The sequence below is a fragment of the Hyla sarda genome, chromosome 2, assembly GCF_029499605.1.
Source record: "Hyla sarda isolate aHylSar1 chromosome 2, aHylSar1.hap1, whole genome shotgun sequence".
NCBI lineage: Eukaryota > Metazoa > Chordata > Amphibia > Anura > Hylidae > Hyla > Hyla sarda.
Window position 1 is genome coordinate 113,011,172 of NC_079190.1, and position 26,348 is coordinate 113,037,519.

Here is a 26,348-nt window from a genome sequence, read left to right on the forward strand (position 1 = left end):
AATTCCCACGTGTGCCATTAAAGAGGTTTTCTAGAAATTGGATATTGATGGCCTAAATTTTAAGATAGGCCATTAATATTAGATCCATGAGGGTCAGACTGCCACCACCCACCACTGATCATTGCTCCCTTGTGGCATATATTTGGCTAATGCTTCTTCAAGGTGCACATTTGGCATACATATACTGATGATCCATCAAATGAAAACCAACTGCACATGCAACACAAGACATCCCACCCACAAGATAAGACTGTAGGAATATGAGGTTTTCCTAAGGCAGTGGTGTCCAAACTGTCAGGACACAGACAGCGCTCCGTAGTGTGATAATGTTTAAGACCAGGTTTGGTAAAGTAAAAGTGGTGCTTACCACAGTTACACTCCACCAAGTGTAACTATGGAACAGAGTAGTAATTTGAGTGCCTGCAGCAGCTCCACGTCCAACCTCAAACATAAAAGCCCAAATTTCCACCAACGCAGCGATGGGATTGAGAGGTGCTGGACACACAGACTAAAGGGATCTCAAGTTTAAATCACCCATGATGCAACGCGTTTCACAGTAAGACTGCGTCATCAGGCCTGATGAAGCAGTCTTACTGTGAAACGCGTTGCATCATGGATGATTAAACTTGAGATCCCTTTAGTCTGTGTGTCCAGCACCTCTCAATCCCGTCGCTACGTTGGAGGAAATTTGGGCTTGTGTCCAAACTGTGGCAAAATTACAATTCCCAGCATGCCCGGACAGCCATTGGCTGTCCGGGCATGCTGGGAGTTGTAGTTTTGCAACATCTGGAGGGCCACAGTTTGGACACCACTGTCCTAAGGGCCCCATTACATTACTGCCCATTATGACTGCCAGTTAACCTATGTAGAAGTCAAAAGGAATTTATTGAAATCAACAATAAAATCTAACTTCTGCATGAGTGATCTGGAGACAAATTATTTTTATGGCCGTACAAATAATACGATCAATTGATCGGCCAATAATACGGTCAAGTGTTTAGTTGCTCATCGGCTGAGTAATGGCCCTTTCACACAGGTCAATAATCGGAATTGATGAGTGAAGAGCTGCTGCAGCCGAGACCACAGAGCTAAGGATATAAACGCATTAAACTATATATTAGGAACGTAATAAGCAATTCAATACCAGTGGCATGTCATTTAAAATTTACCTTCGCCCCATCTAACATCAGGCGTGGGGAGAGACATACTAGGCAGTAAAATTACCAAAGCAACATAAAACTTTTTTTGCATCATAGTAAATTCAGAGCACTTACATTGTGACTTGCTAAAAAGGATATACGTTGTGTTTTACTAATAGAGCCAACCTCTTTTGAAGGGGTACTTCGGTGGAATTTTTTTTTTTTTTTTTTTTTTTTAAATCAACTGGTGCCAGAAAGTTAAACAGATTTGTAAATTACTTCTATTGAAAAATCTTAATCCTTCCAGTACTTATTAGCTGCTGAATACTACATAAGAAATTATTTTCTTTTTGGAACACAGAGCTCTCTGCTGACATCATGCCCACAGTGCTCTCTGCTGACATCTCTGTCCATTTTAGGAACTGTCCAGAGCAGCATATGTTTGCTATGGGAATTTTCTCCTACTCTGGACAGTTCTTAAAATGGACAGAGAGGTCAGCAGAGAGCACTGTGGTCATGATGTCAGCAGAGAGCTCCATGTTCCAAAAAGAAAAAAAGAATTTCCTATGTAGTATTCAGCAGCTAATAAGCACTGGAAGGATTAAGATTTTTTTTAATAGAAGTCATTTACAAATCTGTAACTTTTTGGCACCAGTTGATTTAAAAAAATAATAATAATAAAAAAATAAATAAAAAAAAAGTGGTTTCCACCGGAGTACCCCTTTAAGTACAAATCATAGACTACAAAGGTTAGTAGACTGTCCACATTTTTAAGCCCCAGCCTGAAGTTGACAGAATAGAGTCTCCCCAAAAACAGAATGAAATGCATGAAGTACCTGCTGGCATCGCTCACACTGGTACGGCTTCTCTCCACTGTGAACCCGTTTGTGTCTATCCAGATGATATTTCTGAATGAACTTCATGTCGCACATGTCACATTCATATGGTCGCTCTCCTGCGAAGCCAAAAAAATTATGACTAAATGCTATAGTTAATTGGGCAAAAAGTGATACAAAAATCCTTCATACATCAGATTTGAAACATAACCTTTAACCCCTTAAGGACTCAGCCCATTTTCACCTTAAAGGACGCAGCTAATTTTTCGTTTTTGCATTTTAGTTTTTTCCTCCTTCCCTTATAAAAATCTTAACGCTTTCAATTTTGCAACTACAGACCCATACAAAAGGCTTGTTTTTTGCATCACCAATTGTACTTTGTAATGACATCACTTATTTTATAATATAACCTGCGGCGAAACAAAAAAAAAAAAAAAAAAAAATAATTTTTTTGACCAATGTGTGCTGCTGCAATCTTCTTTTTTGTATACTCTGTATCTGCCACAGCAGTGTGCACCCGTGTATTAGGGTCTGTCTCTCTATCTCTCTCTATCTATCTCTATCTATCCATACACACACATATATTATTTATATATATATATATATATATATATATATATATATATATATATATATATATATATATATATATATATATATATATATATATATATATGAAATGCCATTTTGTAACTTTTGGGGGCTCCCATTTTTACACAGTGCTCTTTTCGGTAAAAATTACAGCTGATCTTTATTCTGTAGGACCACATGGTTACAAGGATACCCAATTTATATAAGTTTATTTTAATACTTAAAACATTATAAAATACATGCACCAAATTTTGTATGTTTAAAATTGGTATCTTCTGACCCCTATAACTTTATTTTTCCATGTATGGGGCTATATGAGGGCTCATTTTTTGCACCGTCTGTAGTTTTTATCGGTACCATTTTTTTTTATAGGACTTTTTGATTGCTTTTTATTAGTTTTTTTTTTATGGTAGATGAAGTGACCAAAAATGAGCAATCACGGGCTCGTGGTCCGCTGGCTGAGTCCAGACAAGTTCGCCGGTACCAGGCACCAGTGAACTTGGCTGGGGGGCTTGACAAGTATGAGTGCCAGGGGGACTCATACTAGCATGGGGCACAGGGTCAGGAGTAGAGGAGGTTTGCGGCCTCGCTTGGCAGCGTCTCCGCCACCTTGGTGGCTCATCATCAGAAGATGAGGACGAGGAAATAAGGTAGGAGGAAGGTGGGGTCTTCCTCGTCCTCTGTGGCGCTGTCGGAGGCAAGTAAGGCATATGCGGGGGGGGGGGGGGGGGGGTGAAATGTATTTGTGTCGGGGGGGGGGGGGGGTAACTTTATTGGTGTGTGTGCTGGGTGTGGTGTGATAATACCTCCCTAACCTAACTAACTAACCCGCCCTAAGAACAAAAATATATTAAAAAAAAAAAAAAAAGACTTCTAGCGCAAAAAAACCTGCACCAAAGGAAAAAAAAAAATGCATTTTACCTAATCAGTGGTGTGCGCACTGATTAAGCGCTTGGTGGCAGCAGGGGGCGCAGAAGTCAGTGGGGGGTCTGGCCACTCAGCCCAGGACAGTGACTGGGGGACGCTTTAATCCCCAAAAAAGCGCCTTCACCACAATAAAAAAAAAAAAAAAAAAAAACGCTGATCAGGCGGGTGGGCTTTACACATGTTTAGCAAAAAAAAATTTAAAAAAGTCTGCGCCCCCAAAAAAACGCTAGGGGCAGACCGCAGCAACCCCGCAGCTAAAGGTGCACCAAAATAAATAAAATGTAAATCTTTTTTTTTTTTCACCCCTAACTGTCCCTACCTAACCTAATGCTTTCCCTGACTGCTTTATGTGCCAAGGGGCCACAGAAATTGGGCACCTGCACCCACCTCCCCATACTGCAGTGATTGGTGCGGTCACTACGGCCACCCAATCACTGCTGTACTGGGGGGTGGCAACAGTGCCACCCCCCAGTACTGTACAGATGAGGATTGGTGGTGTATATTACACCACCAATCATAATCACTATCCGGGTCATCAGGTCACACGTGACCCAGATCTGCCGCAGACCGCCGGTTAGTATTTACCGGCGATCACCGATATGGGGATCGCCGGTAAATATTGGGTACATATTTTTCAAAATATACGCTGATGTACCCATAGGTCTCAAAGATAGTGTTCATACATTTAAGAGGTTAACACCCAGAAATATTATTTTTACAGTATAGAATAACGTTGGTTACTCATGGTGGAACAACGGCTAAGATACAAGATTCAAATATTTTGTCTTACCTGTGTGGATGTACAAATGTCTCTTAAGATGATAGCTGCTTCTGAAGGCTCCGTAACAATGCTCACAGATAAAGTTTTTGGGTATGTTCAGTGAATATGGACTGTTTTCCTCTATCAGGTCCACCTGCAACACAGGTAAATGATATCAAATAACAGCAACATAAAAAGTATATACTTTTCAACCCCTTAAGGATCAAGCCTATTTTCACCTTATGGACCAGGCCAACTTTTTTTTTTTCCCCCTCCAAAATAGGTTTGTTGGTTTAAAATTGTCATCTTCTGACACCTATAACTTTCTTATTTTTCCACAAACAGGTGTCCTTTTTACCGAAATATGCACTGCGTAGAAACGGAAGCCCCCAAAATTTACAAAATGGCGTTTTTTCTTCGATTTTGTCGCACAATGATTTTTTTTTCCGTTTCGCCGTGAATTTTTGGGTAAAATGACTAATGTCACTGGAAAGTAGAATTGGTGACGCAAAAAATAAGCCATAATATGGATTTTTAGGTGGAAAATTAAGAGGGTTATGATTTTTAAAAGGTAAGGAGGAAAAAACGAAAGTGCAAAAACGGAAAAACCCTGAGTCCTTAAGGGGTACTCTGCTGAAAAAAAATCTTATCCCCTATCCAAAGAATAGGGGATAAGCAGCGGGACCCCTAGAATTAAACATCTTATCTCCTTTTCTTTGGATAGGGGATAAGATGTTTTCAGTGGATTACTCCTTTAATGCTTTCTAGCTTTGTATGATCATGCCAAGAGATTGTCGTCAATATCATGCCCATTGTTCCTCCTGAGGACGGTGCAGTAGCGCCGAAACTAGTAGAGGGGGGCAAATGATAGCGTTTTAAATCTGTCTCAGCCCACTTAAATAAAAGGGAAACTGCAGTTCCCTATACAATTTACTAGTGAATTTATTCACAGTTATCAGAACACAGTGGACCCTGACATGGGATTTTAACGTTTTGGTCACAAATATTTTATCAGAGCACCATTAAAAGTTACGTTCTAGGGAAGTCTCCCTGTAATAGGGATCTTGTGCCCTGGGCTTCCTTTGCCCCGGGCTTTAGTAATTTTTCGTCAATATCTGGACTCCTAAACCCAGATTGAGCAGAAATATCCATGAGTAAAAATATATTCTTAAATTTAACTTCCTCAAATTATAAAGTAGGTGGAGCAGAGTACATTAAAAGAAGAGTCTACTGCAGACTATTCCCACTAGGGATGTAAGAAAAAAAAAAAAAAATAGATTCCCGCGATTTTTCACTTGCCGATACTGAATCGATTCAAAAATATTTTGAATCGATTCAGTATCGGCAAGTGAAAAATCGCTTTAGTGATGTGGAATTTGTATCTCCTGATGCACAGAAAGCATGTCCCGGGCATCAGGAGATACAAGTTGCACATTTTGTCAGCCGAATCTGACGCGGCGGCGGCACTCTGGATGTATGGAGCGGGCTCTGACTCGTGCCCGCTCCATACTCTGCAGCCCCCGGCTGTTCTCAGTAGCCGGGGGCCGCCGCTAATAGCCAGCATGCGGCGATCGCCGCGGCTGGCTATTAACCCTTTAGATCGCCGCTGTCAAAGCTGACAGCGGCGTCTACAGGGAGATGTGTAGGCTCTCCGTGGCTCTGTCATCACCTAGACGGTATCGCGATATATCGGGATATAATCGAATCGCCACACTGGTATCGCGATTCGAATCGAATCGCCAAATTCCTGGCGATTCACACCCCTAATTCCCACTCTGTTGTGCACAGGCTGAAAAAAAAATTATCTATCTATATCCCCGGAGCGCCGCTACAGCTGATCAATCCTTTGGTCCGGTCTTCATCCTTCTTCCTGTGCACGGATCGTCACACAGCGCTCAGCCTATCACCTGCTGCAGTGATATCCGGCCTTGGCCAGTGATAGGCCGAGTGCTGTGTGACGATCCGTGCACAGGAAGAAGGATGAAGACCAGACCAAAGGATGGATCAGCTGTAGCAGTGCTCCGGTAGAACACAGGAAGGTGAGTGAAAGTTTGTTTCCTCTTTTTTCTGGCCCGGGCAGAATGGAGTGGGAATAGTCTGCAGTAGACTACCCCTTTAATATGTAACATGGTTTCTTAAAATAAAACCCCATATTTTGTAACATTTCCCCTGAATAAAGCTACTTGCTAGTGATAAAATTTTACATTTTTAAATGGAAAATGTTTTTATGTCTACAATGTAAAATACACCATACCTTCTTATGGCTCTTATTTTCTTGAGGAATCATTGACGTGTGATCTCTAGAGAGAATCTGTTTTGCTGTGTCTTTACGTGGTTCCTAGAAAATAAACACAGATTTAGAAAGATTTCAAATTACAGTCATAGGAAACACACACACATATTAAGGCCCCTTTCACACTATAAAAACACTTCCATTATGAACGCCCGTTAGGAAATCGTCAGTTATACGGCCGGTACAAAATCACTAACGGCCGTTAGAAAATCCCATTATAGTCTATGTGATTTTTCTAATAGCCGTTTTAACCCGTTAATAATAATGGCCGTTATTTTGTGATGGGCGAATGAACGGGAGAAATGGTGCATGCACCAATTCTACCGTTACTATCGCCCGTCAAAAAATAACGGCCGTTATTAATAATGGGCGATAACTGGTTAAAATGGCTATTAGAAAAATTCCATAGACTAAAATGGGATTTTCTAACGGCCGTTAGTGATTTTGTACCAGCCGTATAACTGCCGATTTCCTAACGGGTGTTCATAACGTAAGTGCTTTTATAGTGTGAAAGGGGCCTAAAAAGAGATCTGGAGCTATAGAACACTTATCTCCTATTCGCAGGATAGGGAATAAGTGTCTGATCGCAGGAGGGTCCAAACGGACCGTGCATCCCCACCTCGCCAACAGAGCTGTATGGAGGGGGCGGGTCGTCGATCTCCGTGAGCTCAACGACACGCGCATTAGCCGCGGTAATGCCGGGCCCCCGTATGGGAGTCTGCAGGGGTCCCAGCGATCAGATCCCCACTGCAGTACTCCTTTAACTTAAAAATTTAAGAACAAATCTGTGTTTAAAGCCTACCTCTAATTGTTTCCAGCAGCAGGATATGTCCTAAAATATCGGGGGGTAATTCTGATCTGATGCTAATTGCAGACTATCACAATTTGGAGACAAATTTGCAGGAAGTCCTAAAGACTTGACTGGTTGCTCCAGTAACTCCACCTCCAGATCGCGATAGTCTGCAAGCAAGTCATAGGATCGGAAGCACCCCGATATTTTCAACACACACTGCCGCCGGGGGCAGATTAGAAGTATCCTTTAACTTGCAAAGTAATCTTTCAACTATGTGATGGTGGGGGATAGGGATAGTCCGACTGCTGGGAGCCTCCCCTACCCTACCCAGATAGTTATCCCCAATCATGTGGATAGGGAATTCCTTTGCAAGATGGGAAAACTCCTGTAATAGAGGACTGTCTAAAGCAGGAGTTTCCTCTGTATTATACTTGTGCTATAACACATCATACATTTAACAGGTGTAAAAAAGGTACATAAAATGAATCGCAGAGGATTTACTAGAACTAAATCAGGAAAAAATCTCTGAGTAGATTCATAAAATTCAAGCTCATTCTTAAGAGATGTTTTTCCATGATGAAAGCTGAATATTTGCTATAGTCAACTTTAGGTTCCCTTAGGATGAGTTTCAATACATCTGCAGCAATGCACCTGGATGGAAATACATATCGTAAAACAAAGGAAGTAGAGCAGAGAAGAGAGGGCATACATGACCAACATGACTAACTATGATCAACCTATATTTATAAATTTTTTATGGCAATATAAAAAAATATATACACACACACACACACACACAAAACATATATTTGTGTAATTATGTGTAATATGTGTGTAATTACAAAAAAATAAAACATTTAAACCAGAATAAAGGATTGTAGTTTAATTCATTTAGTGGTGGAAATCCCCTTTTTAATTTAGTAATAAGTAATATATCCTACGGGTGTATTTTCAGAGTCTGATATTTCTGTTACTTCTTCTACATCATCATCTTCTCCTTCATCACTTCGTACTGTACGTGACAGACTGGCACTGAGCATGCCCAGCTTCTTGCCTGCTGCTGAATGGAGGAGACTCAAGCCAGATATTCCCTCACAGCCGAGTAGACGGCGCTAGAGATTGGGGGGGAAAAAAATGAAAGAAAAGGTTTTGCTATTAGTTTAGCAACACCATGATATACAGCCATTCTTCAGAACTTTAGATTAGATTTAACTTTAACTACCCACCAATATTTCCCAGCTGTTCTGAGGAACATACATATTATAGATGGCTGCACAATGATTTATATAGCCGAGAAATGAGGGTAAGGCTGGGATTACACACAGTATTTTAGCCACAACCAAAGAGGTTCAACACCTGGACTCCCAGCGACCAAAACTTGTGAGAAAATGGTTAAGTTACCCTTTAAAGTACCCTTATCAATGTTTGAAACCAACAAGCTCCTTCATTGAGGAGCTTATGGGTTTACTTGCAGCACTGCTGAGTCCTAGGGTGTACATATTAGCAGGGGAAACTGTCCAGACAATTATGACAGTCACTGGACAGGACATAAACATCTATCATGGAAATAGCCATATAAAATTTTCTTTGGTTTTCAAGATGAGAGAGATTGCAAATAAGCGTTCAGATGTTAAAAGGTAAAAAGAGGATTTATAAAAATCTCAAATCTTCATAGCGGCTGATAGCAACCAGGGAATCAATGCTAATATAGAAAATATCAGATGCTGGTGATTTGGGGGGGGGGCTTATCGGACCCCTGCAAAGAAATCCCAGGGGTCCAATAAATGCAAATAGCCAGCAGAAGACTCTCCTTGGCACTCAGGATTTCCAATATTCTTGTGCGCTTAGCATAGACAGGCTATGTAAGAAGACTGCTGATTATAATAAAATATGCTGTTCTGTACTTAGTACATTGCAATTTACTGATTGCGTATAAAAGTCCCCACTGACAAAGTGTAAAAAAAAATATATATATATATATTTAATTATTTCATGAATAAATAGTAATGATAACAATAATCAGGTGTCACTGCAAAGTAGAATTGGTTTTGCAAAAAACAAAGCCCTCATATGGCTCTGTGGGTGGAGAGATTAGAAAAAAAAAAAAAGAAAGCAGCTGTGGGGGTTAAAATGGCTAAAGCACCCGTGTATGCTACACCTCCCTTATGTACACACTACGGCCCCGATTTATGTGTGAGAAAAACTGGAGAAAGATTTTCCCATAACTACCAATCACATCTAAACAAGCTCTGGTAAAGTGAAAGCGAAGATGTGATTGGTTGCTGTGGGCAAAATCTCTCAAGTTTCTTTCTCAGACATTTTAATAAATCGGGGCCTAGATATAGTCATCCACAAAATATATAAGAATATAAAGGAAGCACAAACCGGATTTCTCTGTAAATGAGCCATCTTGAACCACTGGCCTATGTCCTGGGCAGGATGTAGTCTTTCTCCTGGATTCTCTCACCGCGACCAGTTCATAACACCTCTAAAATTAACATAAGCAAAAAAAAAAAAAAAAATACATTTAATGGCATATTTATTAAGCAAACGGATACCCCTATGGCATTAATAGAAGGGATGCCCCAATACAATTTTTTTTTCCTTCTTCACTTTAATCCCCTGTAGATTGCATACTGATCAATGCTATGCCATAACATAGCATTGATCAGTGTTATTGGCACTCCTTTACTAATGCCTGCCATGGCTGGCAGCTGTAAAGGAGCGACGATCGGACGCACAGAACAGGGTAAGGGGACCTCCGGATGTCCCCTTGGCTGATTGGGACACCGCGATTTCACCGCAGTGACCCAGATCAGCATCACTGAGCTAACCGGCAGGACTCATGACTTTTAAACGCCGCGATAAACTCTGATGGCAGCTTCAAAAGGGTTAATGCAGGTCCCGGCTATGATGTGCGCTCAGCTGCTGAGAGTGCAGGCAGCTTACTGCACCTCCGTGATACCTGTCGGCGGGAGTCCCACCAGCAGACATCAGATCAGGTATCGTGGACATTTGCACGAGTGCAAGTACTCGTGCAAATGTCCAGTATCGGTCCCGATACATCCCTAATTAATAGTTAGGACAACAAGTAACTATGCCTTTCACTATAAAATAATATTTCAACGCAGGCAACAGGCTTCTTATTAGGCTCTGATGTCCTCTGGAGATTCCTCTAGAGTGCCAAAAATGAAGGTTGAAAGTGGCCCGTATTGTTATCAGCTGCTAGTAGTCCTCAGGGCATACAGGATCTATAATCACAGAGCTCTGAGATGTGATTGACCTCCAACGTCACCGCTGTGCTCCCTCTGCACACAGAAGTCTTGCGCTAGCCCACAATACACTTAAAAGGGGTACTCCGCCTCTAGACATGTATGATCGCGGGGGTCCAGCTGCTGGTAACACCACCCCAGCCTCAACCCCCGGGCCGGCGCTGCGGCATTATGGTCACAGAAGCCTGTGGCTTCCGTGATCATGATGTCACATCATGCCCCCTCAATTCATATGTATGGGAGGAGGCATGACGGCTAGTACACAGCCGTCACGCCTCCTCCCATAGACATGACTGGATCAGGCATGGCGGCTGCGATCACCAGTCATTCGCTCTGTGCACCAGATGCATGGGGGTGCCCCAGCGGAGATCGAGTGGGCCCTCAGCGGCCGCACCCCCACAATAAGACACGTTTTCCCCTATCATTTTGATAGTACTCTGCCCCTAGACATGCTATCCCATATCGATAACATTTCTAACGGCAGAGTACCCCTTTAATGACCATGGATAGGACGGCTTCTGATTACAACCCGAAGCTCTGTGACTACATGAAGATGCTGCACGCCCGGAGGATTACTTTCAGCACAGGACATTTTCAAATGTCATTTTCGGCACTTTAGAGTAGGGATCGACCGATTATCGGTATGGCCAATATTATCGGCCGATAATCACGATTTTGGGCATTATCGGTATCGGCAATTACCTTGCCGATAATGCCCCGCACCGCGACCGCGAGCCGCCGCACCCCCCACTGCGTTGCTGGGCGGTATACCGGTATGGATTTTTGCCCATACCGCTATACCGGTCGGGCCCCTCCCCCACCCTCCGAGTCAATAAAAAAATTAAACTTACCCGTAATGGGGGTGGTCTGGGCCATCCATCCTTCCTTCCTGTAGTGTCCGGGGGCGTTCCGAGTGAACCGGTCCGGGCTGTCCTTCTCCAGCGGTCATCTTCTCCACTCCGGGCAGGCTCCGGCCTAGTACACTGCATAGACGCCGCTACGCCGTGACGCCAGGTGCATCACTGCGCACGGGAGTCACTGCGCAGCGGCGTCTATGTAGCGTACTAGGCCGGAGCCTGCCCGGAGTGGAGAAGATGACCGCCGGAGAAGAAGGACAGCCCGGACCGGTTCACCCTCCACCCGGAACGCCCCCGGACACTACAGGAAGGAAGGATGGCCCGGACCACCCTGACAGGTAGGGGGAGAGAGGCGGGTGGCGGCCTATGGCCCCGCAAAAGCCACTGCAGATCATTGATTTAAAGCGCCCGCTTTAAATCAATGATCTGCAGCGGTGTCGAGGGGGGTTAAATAGCCGATAATCGGCTATCGGCCCTAACCTGCACCGATTATCGGTATCGGCCCTATAAAAAAGATATCGGTCGATCCCTACTTTAGAGGACATCGGAGCCTTGTAAGAAACCTTATTTTTCCCTATATAAAGTGTTGCCAACAGTTCTATAGGGTAAAATGAGGCGATAGAATTCCTTTAAAGGAAACTGACACAGTCTGTTCACCTGCACTAAACCCAATACACTAGGTTATAATGCGGGTGGACACAGAGGTGCCACTTACAGAAATTGGTTTAGTCATTTAAGAAGTTATGGCCCTCGGATGCTATAATACTAGAAGTCTTCTGTGTGTAATGGAGGTGGGAAGCCGGATTGCAGAGCTTTCCTACCTCCTCTATATGCCGTGTAATGGCCACCCTTCATATGAACATTCATTGTCCTTGCCTGTGGACATGTGAGCACTATGCTTTATAGTAGGGCTGGGCGGTATACCGGTTAATACCAAATTTTTTGGGCTGCACGATATGAATTATCCCCCATACCGCAATACCGGTTGGGCCCCTCCCCCTCGGGAATGTATTATCAGCCCAGCGCAGCGCTGTCCCCACATCAGGGGAACTAATCCTATGTTCCCCGCCAGCGCTGTTATGCCCCCCCAATTAATGATCAGCCCAGCGGGGTACTACTCACAGATGTCACGTTCAAGCACTGCCCTCCTCTTTGTTGGGGGTCGCCGGGTGCTGAAACTGACTGTACGCCAGTGGTCTCCAACCTGCGGACCTCCAGATGCTGCAAAACTACAACTCCCAGCATGCCCAGACACCCAACGGCTGTCCGGGCATGCTGGGAGTTGTAGTTTTGCAACAGCTGGAGGTATGCAGGTTGGAGACCACTGCTGTCCGCTGTATCCCTATACCCAGGCTGCAAAACATAAAGAAAATAAACTTTAAAAACTCACCTACGTCTGGGCCACACGCTGGGGACTGGAACGCCGGACAGCCGTCAGCCTATCACCGGCCGCAGGAATGTCCCGCCCCGGCCAGTAATAGGCTGAGCCCACTGTCATGTAAGAAGCTCTGGCCGGCTTCTTACATGACAGTGGGCTCAGCCTATCACTGGCCGGGGCGGGACATTCCTGCAGCCGGTGATAGGCTGACCGGCGTTCCAGTCCCCAGCGTGTGGCACAGACGTATGTGAGTTTTTAAAGTGATACACATATTTGGTCATACCGCCCAGCCCTACTTTATAGCAGAGAACCCCCTCCCATACACTAGCATTGAAAGGCTGGGGCTATGACGTCTCGAGCTCCCGACTCCAGCGTTAGGAAAAGTTTGTGCCAAACGCTGAGCAGCAGTGTACCCCTTTAAGTGAATTGGTGTAGTTCTGATATTTTACACTAATTCCCATTGGGTGACACATGTACCATTGAGGGGCCTGGAACCTGTTGGGTCCCCCTTGATGCTACATTACAAGAAGTTTACCATATCTGCTCTAGGGAAGGGTTTCAGTCAATTAACCAGGTAAAAATTTGCCCTTATGAAATATGTTTTTTTTTTTTTTTTAAAGAGTAAAAACTATTTAAATCACTAAGGCCTCTTTCACATTGCCTCCGTTTAAAAAAATAAAGTTTTCCACCGGAGTACCCCTTTAATGCAGCTGAGCTCCTGGGCACACAGGACAGCACCAATGGGCCAGGAACCATAAAGCCCAGCTCTAAAGTGAGTAACCTGCCCTGTTGCAGTAAAGCAGTGTTTCCCAACCAGGGTGCCTCCAGCTGTTGCAAATCTACAACTTCCAACATGCCTGGAGTTGTAGTTTTGCAAAAGCTGAAGGCACCCTGCTTGGGCAACACTGTAGTAGTGGGAGGGAGGATAGCTACACTGGAGCATTGTAGTAGAGCTCTAGCTGCTTCTCTCGGAAGGTCAGGCTATTTTCACACTTCTTGCTGTCTCTATTTTCAATATTCGCCAGGGAAGCCCCAAAAGAGGAAATTAAACATGTCAATAGCCACATGCATATGCTGTGGTATACAATATTTTAATATAGGAGCCATGGGATGCCACTGCCTAGCCTCCTGACGAGTATCTAAAAAGGAACTAAAAAGCACAGTAAATATACATTTTACACACACATACTATAGATACAAATTTGTTCTGCTTATTTTGGATGGGAAAGACTGCAGGTGTAAGGTTTACCCCCATCTATGAGGAGCACACACAGCTACATAAGTTGGCCATACAAGAACAGATATGCTGACCAGATAGGAGCTATAATCCTAATCAAATTCTACCTTCCACAATTCACTTTTGTCACCGTCCGTCACCCCCTCCCTCCCCCAAATTGTTTGTCATTTGTATGGAATCCATTGTGTTCCTTTATTTGCAACAAAAGCAAGACATCCTGCATGACGTCTTCTGAGGGCGCTGCAGCTGGTCAGGTGGCCTGTATGCCATTGGGTGTAATGCCCGGACAGATGTGAACAATGGGCACTGCGTACAGGCCTGTAATATCAAAGAAAGAAGTGAATGAGCACGTATAGGATTTTTGGCCACATTAGGGTATACTCACACTATGGAACTTAGCCAGGAAATTTTTTTTCCCGAATTGTGGCATTTCTTCTCCATGGGCGGCACTCTGTTTAGTGGAATTTGCCACGGAAATAAGCGCCGACATTCAAAGTTCCATTGACTAATTGGACTCTGCTTACAGGTTTTGGCAGAAGATTCTCAATCTTCCTCTGGAATTCAAATCCTGGTTGGAGGTTCTCTTGCAGAACTTTTGTTGTGTGCACACAGCAGAGTATAACACCATTGATGTCAATGGGAGAGCGACGCAAGGCTGAATCCGCGTGGACATTCCTTGCAGGTTCTGCCTTAAAAGTCCATAGTGTGAGAGTCCTAAGGGTTTTATACATTTCTCATCCACATATATGCATGAATAGCGGCGATGTAAAGGGTTAATAGCCAGCCACGGCGATCGCCGCATGCTGGCTATTAGCGGCGGCCCCTGGCTACTGAGAACAGCCGGGGGCTGCAGAGTATGGAGCGGGCACGAGTCGGGAGCCCGCTCCATACAGACTGCAGAGCACCGCATGCTGGATATTAGCAGCGGTGATGCATTAGCGGCCCCCGGATACCGAAATCAGCTGGAGACCGCAGAGTATGGAGCGGGCACGAGTCGGAGCCCGCTCCATACACCCGGAGCGCCGTTGCATCAGATCCGGCTGACAAAATGTGGAACTTGTATCTCCTGATGCCCAGGACATGCTGTTCCGGGGGTCAGGAGATACAAATTCCACATCACTAAAAGAATCGATTCAAAAATATTTTGAATCGATTCAGTATCGGCAAGTGAAAAATCGCGATAATCGCGGGAATCAATTTTTTCTTACATCCCTACCGTTCACTATAGTGTGCACACATCTGTACTCCCCCCGTTCACTATAGTATGCACACATCTGTACTACTGTAGTCCCCCCGTTCACTATAGTGTGTGCACATCTGTACTGCTGTAGTCCCCCCGTTCACTATAGTGTGCACACATCTGTACTGCTGGAGTGACCCCCTTCACTATAGTGTGCACACATCTGTACTGCTGGAGTCCCCCCGTTCACTATAGTGTGCACACATCTGAACCTGCTGGAGTCACCCCGTTCACTATAGTGTGCACACATCTGTACTGCTGGAGTGACCCCCTTCACTATAGTGTGCACACATCTGTAATGCTGGAGTCCCCCCGTTCACTATAGTGTGCACACATCTGTACCTGCTGGAGTCACCCCGTTCACTATAGTGTGCACACATCTGTACTGCTGTAGTCCCCCCGTTCACTATAGTGTGCACACATCTGTACCTGCCGTACTCACCCCGTTCACTATAGTGTGCACACATCTGTACTGCTGTAGTCCCCCCGTTCACTATAGTGTGCACATCTGTACTGCTGTAGTCCCCCCGTTCACTATAGTGTGCACATCTGTACTGCTGTAGTCCCCCCGTTCACTATAGTGTGCACACATCTGTACCTGCTGGAGTCACCCCGTTCACTATAGTGTGCACACATCTGTACCTGCTGGAGTCACCCCGTTCACTATAGTGTGCACACATCTGTACTGCCGGAGTCACCTCGTTCACTATAGTGTGCACACATTTGTACTGCTGGAGTCTCCCCGTTCACTATAGTGTGCACACATCTGTACTGCCGGGGTCACCCCGTTCACTATAGTGTGCACACATCTGTACTGCCGGGGTCACCCCGTTCACTATAGTGTGCACACATCTGTACTGCCGGGGTCACCCCGTTCACTATAGTGTGCACACATCTGTACTGCTGGAGTCACCCCCTTCACTATAGTGTGCACACATCTGTACCTGCCGGAGTCACCCCCTTCACTATAGTGTGCACACATCTGTACCTGCCGGAGTCACCCCGTTCACTATAGTGTGCACACATCTGTACTGCTGGAGTCACCCCGTTCACTATAGTGTGCACACATCTGTAATGCTGGAGTCACCCCGTTCACTATAGTGTGCACACATCTGTACTGCCGGAGTCCCCCCGTTCACTATAGTGTGCACACATCTGTACTGCCGGAGTCACCCCGTTCACTATAGTGTGCACACATCTGTAATGCCGGAGTCACCCCGTTCACTATAGTGTGCACACATCTGTACTGCCGGAGTCCCCCCGTTCACTATAGTGTGCACACATCTGTACTGCCGGAGTCACCCCGTTCACTATAGTGTGCACACATCTGTACTGCTGGAGTCCCCCGTTCACTATAGTGTGCACACATCTGTACTGCTGTAGTCCCCCCGTTCACTATAGTGTGCACACATCTGTACTGCTGGAGTCACCCCCTTCACTATAGTGTGCACACATCTGTACTACTGTAGTCCCCCCGTTCACTATAGTATGCACACATCTGTACTACTGTAGTCCCCCCGTTCACTATAGTGTGTACACATCTGTACTGCTGTAGTCCCCCCGTTCACTATAGTGTGCACACATCTGTACTGCTGGAGTGACCCCCTTCACTATAGTGTGCACACATCTGTAATGCTGGAGTCCCCCCGTTCACTATAGTGTGCACACATCTGTACCTGCTGGAGTCACCCCGTTCACTATAGTGTGCACACATCTGTACTGCTGTAGTCCCCCCGTTCACTATAGTGTGCACACATCTGTACGTGCTGGAGTCCCCCCGTTCACTATAGTGTGCACACATCTGTACGTGCTGGAGTCACCCCGTTCACTATAGTGTGCACACATCTGTACTGCTGTAGTCCCCCCGTTCACTATAGTGTGCACACATCTGTACCTGCTGGAGTCCCCCCGTTCACTATAGTGTGCACACATCTGTACCTGCCGTACTCACCCCGTTCACTATAGTGTGCACACATCTGTACTGCTGTAGTCCCCCCGTTCACTATAGTGTGCACACATCTGTACCTGCTGGAGTCCCCCCGTTCACTATAGTGTGCACACATCTGTACTGCTGGAGTCACCCCGTTCACTATAGTGTGCACACATCTGTACTGCCGGAGTCCCCCCGTTCACTATAGTGTGCACACATCTGTACTGCCGGAGTCACCTCGTTCACTATAGTGTGCACACATCTGTACTGCTGGAGTCTCCCCGTTCACTATAGTGTGCACACATCTGTAATGCTGGAGTCACCCCGTTCACTATAGTGTGCACACATCTGTACTGCCGGGGTCACCCCGTTCACTATAGTGTGCACACATCTGTACTGCCGGGGTCACCCCGTTCACTATAGTGTGCACACATCTGTACTGCCGGAGTCACCCCCTTCACTATAGTGTGCACACATCTGTACCTGCTGTAGTCACCCCGTTCACTATAGTGTGCACACATCTGTACTGCTGGAGTCACCCCGTTCACTATAGTGTGCACACATCTGTACTGCTGGAGTCACCCCGTTCACTATAGTGTGCACACATCTGTAATGCCGGAGTCCCCCCGTTCACTATAGTGTGCACACATCTGTACTGCCGGGGTCACCCCGTTCACTATAGTGTGCACACATCTGTACTGCCGGAGTCACCCCCTTCACTATAGTGTGCACACATCTGTACCTGCTGGAGTCACCCCGTTCACTATAGTGTGCACACATCTGTACCTGCTGGAGTCACCCCGTTCACTATAGTGTGCACACATCTGTACTGCTGTACTCACCCCGTTCACTATAGTGTGCACACATCTGTACTGCCGGAGTCACCCCGTTCACTATAGTGTGCACACATCTGTACTGCTGTACTCACCCCGTTCACTATAGTGTGCACACATCTGTACTGCCGGAGTCACCCCGTTCACTATAGTGTGCACACATCTGTACTGCTGGAGTCCCCCCGTTCACTATAGTGTGCACACATCTGTACCTGCTGGAGTCACCCCGTTCACTATAGTGTGCACACATCTGTACTGCTGGAGTCCCCCCGTTCACTATAGTGTGCACACATCTGTACTGCTGGAGTCACCCCCTTCACTATAGTGTGCACACATCTGTACCTGCTGGAGTCACCCCGTTCACTATAGTGTGCACACATCTGTACTGCTGTACTCACCCCGTTCACTATAGTGTGCACACATCTGTACTGCTGGAGTCCCCCCGTTCACTATAGTGTGCACACATCTGTAATGCTGGAGTCCCCCGTTCACTATAGTGTGCACACATCTGTACTGCCGGAGTCACCCCGTTCACTATAGTGTGCACACATCTGTACTGCCGGGGTCACCCCGTTCACTATAGTGTGCACACATCTGTACTCACCCCGTTCACTATAGTGTGCACACATCTGTACTGCCGGAGTCACCCCGTTCACTATAGTGTGCACACATCTGTACTGCTGGAGTCCCCCCGTTCACTATAGTGTGCACACATCTGTACCTGCTGGAGTCCCCCGTTCACTATAGTGTGCACACATCTGTACTGCTGGCACCAATGCATTCACTATAGTGTGCACACATCTGTACTGCTGGCACCAATGCATTCACTATAGTGTGCACACATCTGTACTGCTGTGTATGATGGACGATCACCCCATAACCATCAGAAGACCCCCAAGAACATCACTACTATGGACCCTACACTTGTAGTGAGGTGAAGCCCCATCCAGAGCACAGATTACTGGATCCCATAGAGAAGAGGTGTGGGGGAGCCCCATAGTGCCCAGTATACACAGGCCGGCCTGTATACACAGAAGTACACGAGTGCGCCCCGCAGCCTATTGTATATGGAGGCAATAAGCAATGGCGCCCCCGCCCCCTCCACACACTGCCCCTTACCGCCAACTCCTCCACATCGCCTGTGAGGACACACGGGGCACCGTGCCGCTCTCAGTTCCGGGGCTATGGCTCCCTATAAGAGCACGGTCACTATTATCACCATTATCACCCACGGTACCTGTCCGGCCGCGGCTCCAGCCTCTTATCCCACTTCTCCCGCTGCTCCGGAATCTTTCCCTGATGACTTCCTGCGCATCGGCGCATGCGCGCTAGCAAACCGTCTACCCTGAGTAGCCATCTTTGTAGAGGTAGCGTGAGCAGTAGACATGTGAAGGAGAGTTTATGGCAGTGTTTCCCAACCAGGATGCCTCCAGCTGTTGCAAAACTACAACTCCCAGCATGCCTGGACAGCCAAGGGCAGTGCGGGCATGCTGGGAGTTATAGTTTTGCAACAGCTGGAGGCACCCTGGTTGGGAAACACTGGTTTATGGTATAGTGCAATGTTACCCAACCAGGGTGCCTCCAGCTGTTGCAAAAATATAACTCCCAAAATGCCATTGGCTGTCCGGGCATGCTGGGAGGGAAACACTGGTATAGTGGGTATCCTAGTGTAGATGAAGAGCAGATCACAAATCTCATATTACTAAGGGTAAAAAAACAATCATCTGACTGGTTTAGCGGATAAAAGTTGCTGTGTGGTGGCCCAGTATGGGAGGTGTTACCCTGTACCCTTGCTGCCCTGTCAGGCAGCCTCCCTGCAGTGTCCCCTGGGCCCTCCTGCATCTGTTGCACTGTAATTGTATATTATCCCCTATGTCAGTGGTCTTCAACCTGCGGACCTCCAGATGTTGCAAAACTACAACTCCCAGCATGCCTGGACAGCCGTTGGCTGAGAGTTGTAGTTTTGCAACATCTGGAGGTCCGCAGGTTATGTATATAAGAATGTTGTATGTTTATGAAAGGTTAACATGTGATCATCAGTTGTCATGTGAGTTGTCATGTGATTGCAACCCAGGAGGTATCAGTGACCATGTGACTTAAGGGTGACCAATGGGACTCCACCAGAGTCTCCCCCATAAAAGCCCTGGGAGGAGTCTCTTCTCTCTCTTAGTTCCTGAGCATTTGCTGAGGTGTCGAGCCTAAGGGTATGTTCACACTGCGGAACTGTAGATGAATATCCGCTCGCGGAATTCAGCGAGCGGAGATTCAGCCTGGCAGCCGATGGGGCGGCCGTAGGACCGCGCGGCACTGCGCCGTCACCATTGAGGGCTATGCAGTGCCCGCGGACTTCTGCGCAAAGAATGAACATATTCTTTCTTTGCGCTGAACAATTTCAGCGGCGGAATTGTCCGCTGCTGAAATTCCGCAGTGTGAACGGGTTTCGTGGAAAACCCATTCACACAGATGCTAACGTTCACTGTGCGTAATTTTAATCATGGAATTCCGCCCACGGAATTCCGTGGGTATTCCGCAGTGTGAACATACCCTAAGAGTGTGACTGGAGTCATAGGAGGCCTCAAGTCAAGTCTGCAGCCACAAGCTACAAGTCTACAAGTAAGCTAAAGTCACAGCTTAGTCTGTCTCCAGTCAAGTCAGTCACTGTCATCTATTGTCAAGTCAACTTGGCCTGCACTGAATTGTCCAAAACCACTGCAAGTCCCAGCAAGCCGTTAACCCCTTAAGGACGGAGCCCATTTTCACCTCTAGAACGAAGCCCTTTTTTGCAAATCAGACCACTGTCACTTTAAACATTAATAACTCTGGAATGCTTTTAGTTATCATTCTGATTCTGAGATAGTTTTTTTTGTGACATATTCTACTTTAACATAGTGGAAAAAATTTTGTGGTAACTTGCATCCTTTCTTGGTGAAAAATCCCCAAATTTGATGAAACAATTAAAAATTTAGCATTCTTCTAACTTTGAAGCTCTCTGCTTGTAAGGAAAATGGATATTCCAAATATTTTTTTTTTGGTTCACATATAAAATATGTCTACTTTATGATTGCATCATAAAATTGATGAGTTTTTACTTTTGGAAGACACCAGAGGGCTTCAAAGTTCAGCAGCAATTTTCCAATTTTTCACAAAATTTTCAAACTCACAATTTTTCAGGGACCAGTTCAGGTTTGAAGTGGATTTGAAGGGTCTTCATATTAGAAATACCCCATAAATGACCCTATTATAAAAACTACACCCCCAAAGTATTCAAAATGACATTCAGTAAGTGTTTTAACCCTTTAGGTGTTTCACAGGAATAGCAGCAAAGTGAAGGAGAAAATTCAAAATCTTCATTTTTTTACACTCGCATGTTCTTGTAGACCCAATTTTTGAATTTTTACATGGGGTAAAAGGAGAAAATGTATACTTGTATGTGTAACCCAATTTCTCTCGAGTAAGCACATACCTCATATGTCTATGTAAAGTGTTCGGCGGGCGCAGTAGAGGGCTCAGAAGCGAAGGAGTGACAAGGGGATTTTGGAGAGTACATTTTTCTGAAAGGGTTTTTGGGGGGCATGTCGCATTTAGGAAGCCCCTATGGTGCCAGAACAGCAACAAAAAAAAAACACATGGCATACCATTTTGGAAACTAGACCCCTTGAGGAACTTAAGAAGGTATAAAGTGAGTCTTAATACCCCACAGGTGTTTCACGACTTTTGCATATGTAAAAATGTTTTTTTTCTTTTCACTAAAATGTTGGTTTTTGTAAAGGGTTAATAGCAGAAAAGACCCCCCCTAAATGTTTAACCCCATCTCTTCTGAGTATGGAGGTACCCCATAAGTGGACCTGAAGTGCACTGCGGACGAACTACAATGCTCAGAAGAGAAGGAGTCATATTTGGCTTTTTGAGAGCAAATTTTGCTCGGGGGGCATGTTGCATTTAGGAAGCCCCTATGGTGCAAGGACAGCAAAAAAAAAAAAACACATGGCATACCATTTTGGAAACTATACCCCTTGAGGAACGTAACAAGGGATAAAGTGAGCCTTAATACCCCACAGGTGTTTCACGACTTTTGCATATGTAAAAAAAAAAAAAAAAATTTCACTAAAATGTGGGTTTCCCCCCAAATTTCTAATTTTTGCAAGGGTTAATAGCAGAAAAGACCCCACAAAATTTGTAACCCCATCTCTTCTGAGTATGGAGGTACCCAATAAGTGGACCTGAAGTGCACTGAGGGTGAACTACAATGCTCAGAAGAGAAGGCGTCACATTTGGCTTTTTGAGAGCAAATTTTGCTCGGGGGGGGCATGTCGCATTTAGGAAGCCCGTTTGGTGCCAGGACAACAAAAAAAAAAAAACACATGGCATACCATTTTGGAAACTAGACCCCTCACAGAATGTAATGAGGGGTACAGTGAGCATTTTTCCCTTTTACCTCTTGTGAAAATGAAAAGTATAGGGCAACACCAGCATGTTAGTGTAAAAATGTTTATTTTTTTACACTAACATGCTGGTGTAGACCCCAACTGTTCCTTTTCATAAGGGGTAAAAGGAGAAAAAGCCCCCCAAAATTTGTTAGGCAATTTCTCCCGAATACGGCGATACCCCATATGTGACCCTATTCTAATGCCTTGAAATACGATAGGGCTCCAAAGTGAGAGCGCCATGCGCATTTGAGGCCTGAATAAGGGACTTGCATAGGGGTGGACATAGGGGTATTCTATGCCAGTAATTCCCAAACAGGGTGCCTCCAGCTGTTGTAAAACTCCCAGCATGCTTGGACAGTCAATTGCTGTCCAGAAATGCTGGGAGTTTTTGTTTTGCAACAGCTGGAGAAACACTGCTGTACAATACGTTTTTCATTTTTATTGGGGAAAGGGGGGGTGGTCGGGGGGGCAGTGTACGTGTGTATATGTAGTGTTTTACTCTTTATTTTATGGTAGTGTAGTGTTTTTAGGTTACATTCACACTGGAGGCAGATTACACTGAGTCTCCCTCTAGGAGTTTGAGCTGCGGCGGAAAATTTGCCGCAGCTCAAATTTGAAGCGGGGAACTCACTGTAATCTGCCGCCAGTGTGAATGTAGCCTGTACATTCACATGGGAGGGGGGTCAAAACTACAACTCCCAGCATGCACTGACAGACCATGCATGGTGGAAGTTGTAGTTTTGCAACAGCTGGAGGCACACTGGTTGGAAAACCTAACTATGACCTAACTCGGTATTTTCCAACCAGTGTGCCTCCAGCTGTTGCAAAACTACAACTCCCAGCATGTTCTGATTGCGGAAGGGCATGCTGGGAGATGTAGTTATGCAATGGCTGGAGGCACGCAAGTACAACTCCCAGCATGCCAAGACAGCCTTCTGCTGTTCCTGAATGCTGGGAGTTGTAGTTTTGCAAGATTTAGAGGGGTTCAGGTTGTAAATCACTGTCCAGTGGTCTCAAAACTGTGGCCCTCCAGATGTTGCAATACTACAACTCGCAGCATGCCCAGACAGCAAACTGCTGTCTGGGCATGCTGAGAGTTGTAGTTTTGCAACATCTGGAGGGCTACAGTTTGAGACCACTTAGTGATCTACAACCTGAACCCCTCTAAATATTGCAAAACTACAAGTCCCAGCATGCCCACACAGCAAACAGCTGTTTGGGCATGCTGGGAGTTGTAGTTTTGCAACACCTGGAGGGCCACGGTTTAGAGACCACTGTAAACTGTGGCCCTCCGGATGTTGCTAGGCAACAACTCACCTAGCAGGACCTGGAAGTATTGCTGCCGCCGCACGTGGTGGATCCCCGCATGGAGGATCGCGCTCGGGGATCCGGGATCCAGGTAAGGGACCTTCGCCGCCGACCTTCCCTGGACAGTTCCCCCGTTTTGCCCAGACACCAATAGGTGGACAAAGCGGGGGAACCGAACTTTACCCCCCCCCTCCTCCGGTCTGCTATCGGTCTGTCGCTCAGCCACCAAACTCCTATCCCTTCAGGGGGATCGAGGGTGTCTCAGACACCCCCGATCCCTCTTATTTTCCGGGTCACCAGTGTCCCGCATGACCCGGAATCGCGCAGATTGCAGGTCTGAATTGACCTGCAATTTGCGCCCATCGCGGTCATGGGGGGGTCTCAGGACCCCCCCTCGGCGATGTGCCGGGATGCCTGCTGTTACTGGTGACGTGGCGCTCCCGGAACCCCCCGACGTACATGTACGTCGCCGCGCGCCAAGTGACACTTTGCGGCGCCGTACATGTATGTCGCTCGTCGTGAAGGGGTTAAGGACATAGCGGGAGATTTATCATTAAGCGTCTATTAGACACAGATCTACCCCTTTACACTGCTTGTCTAATTTACACTCTTGCTCAAGATTTACAAAAGTTGTGCACTCCTTTGATAAATTTTGTGCAAATATAGAAACTCCCCCTCACTCTACCGTGCACTCCTTCTCTACCTCACACTTCACAGAGCTGAGGCATTTTGCCGCTGTACACTGCTCACATAGCTAGAAGTGCCGGAGCAGCAGTGTGCGCCGAACAAAACTCTGCACAATAGTAAAATCATACAGCTTTATAAAGTACACAGAGGGGGAGATTCTCAAAGAATTTTGCGCCAAAAAAAAAATATATTTTGGCACGAAAAGTATTGACCACATTTTCAAAGAGCTTTGTGCCGCAGTTTACACTGTTCACGTCAGTTTTGTACAGGTGGGCGTGTCCACATATATTGTCTGCTTTACATGATATTTTCAAAGGGGTGAAAGTCCAGTTTACATCAAAAATTTCACAACAGCTTTTTGATTGTGTAGAAATCACAGAAATGGTTATTGTTTTTGTTTTCTTATAATTTTAGACACATGAATGCAGAGGACTATGTCAGATACTGCGGATTGCGATGATGAACAGCATTTTTTAAAATGTCAATAAAAGGGTTAACGAGGGCGGTGGGGGAGTGTTTTTTTTTTAAATAAAACATTTTTTTCATTGTGCTGTGTTTTTTATAATTGAATTTGCAGGCTTAGTAGTGGAAGCCGTCTTGTAGACAGAATTCATCACTAAGCCGGGACTTAGCGTTAGCCCAAAAATCAGTTAGCGCTAACCCCCAATTATTGCTCCCCGGTACCCACCGCCACAGGGGTGCCGGTACCAACAGGCCCGGAGCTTCAGTAACAATGGTCCTCGCCCACCCTGGTAACGTCAGGCTGTTGCTGCTTGGTTGATATCTGGCTGATAATGAAAAAATGGGGGAACCACACACTTTTTAAAAATGTATTTATTTAAAATAAAAAAACGCATAGGGTTCCCCCTATTTTTAGTATCAGCCAGATACCAACCAAGTAGCAACAGCCTGATGTTACCAGGGTGGGCGAGGACCATTGTTACTGGCCCTCCCCAGCCTGAATTACGCCAGCCTGTTACTGCCTAGGCCCAGGAGTGCCTGTTGGTACCGGCTCTTCCCGACACCCCTGTGGCGGTGGGTACCGGGGTAATAATTGGGGGTTAGCGCTAGCCGATTTTGGGGCTAACGCTAAGCCCCAGCTTAGTAATGGATTCCGTCTATGAGACGGGTTCCACTACTAAGCCTGAAAATTCAATTATAAAAAACACAACATATTGAAAAAAAAAATTTGTTTAAAAAAATTCTTCCTCACAGCCCTTGTTAACTATTTTATTGAAATTAACAAAATGCTGGTCATCGTCGCAGTCCACTGAATCTGAAGTAGTCCTCTGCATTCAGGTATCTGAAATGAGAAGAAAAGAAAAACAAGAAATAAGGATTAGTACATTTTTTGCGCTCTCCCCTGGGGGGAGCGCACATAATGCAACGTGTTCATAAACAGGGAGCCTCCAATTGTTGCTAAACTACAACTCCCATCATGGGGGCTGTAGTTGGGCAACAGCTGGAGTCTCCCTGTTTAGGAACACACTGCCAGAAAGGCTCTGTTCCCATTATTCAAAATGCATAATGAGAACTGAATCAGGCCTGGACTGTGTAGCTCGATCTGTCTCTCTGCCCTTGGACTGCTACTCCCATCATGGGACAGAGTCTGTCCCATGATGGGATTAGTTGTAGTACCGCAGTGCTGAGGCATCGCACTTGCACATCCCCCGGCTGTGGGACTTTTAGGACTACTACTCCCATCATGGACATACTCCGTCCATGATGGGAGTTATAGTCCAAGGGATGAGGTGCAGATTGCAGCAGGTCATTTTCCAGAGACCCGCTGCGATCCTCATTTATTAAGTTAACAAGCCGGCGGCACATGCGGCTACACTGC

General features: G+C 45.8%; 1 protein-coding gene across 2 annotated transcripts in view; it reads right to left on the reverse strand.

Moving 5' to 3' along the window:
• Window positions 1–19,459, reverse strand: part of ZNF740 (zinc finger protein 740) — a 36,883-nt gene extending 17,424 nt beyond the window's left edge. The window contains exons 1-6 of one of the 2 annotated variants that reach the window (XM_056555310.1): window positions 19,324–19,459; window positions 9,725–9,827; window positions 8,281–8,451; window positions 6,508–6,591; window positions 4,284–4,407; window positions 1,976–2,094 (exon numbers count right to left, since the gene is read on the reverse strand). In XM_056555310.1, the coding sequence (XP_056411285.1) occupies window positions 1,976–2,094; window positions 4,284–4,407; window positions 6,508–6,591; window positions 8,281–8,451; window positions 9,725–9,748 (522 nt within the window). In that variant the 5' untranslated portion in view covers window positions 9,749–9,827; window positions 19,324–19,459. Of the gene's footprint in view, window positions 1–1,975; window positions 2,095–4,283; window positions 4,408–6,507; window positions 6,592–8,280; window positions 8,452–9,724; window positions 9,828–19,205 lie in introns of both variants that reach the window. The other variant, XM_056555311.1, reaches the window with a different exon arrangement.
• Window positions 19,460–26,348: the final 6,889 nt, after the last annotated feature.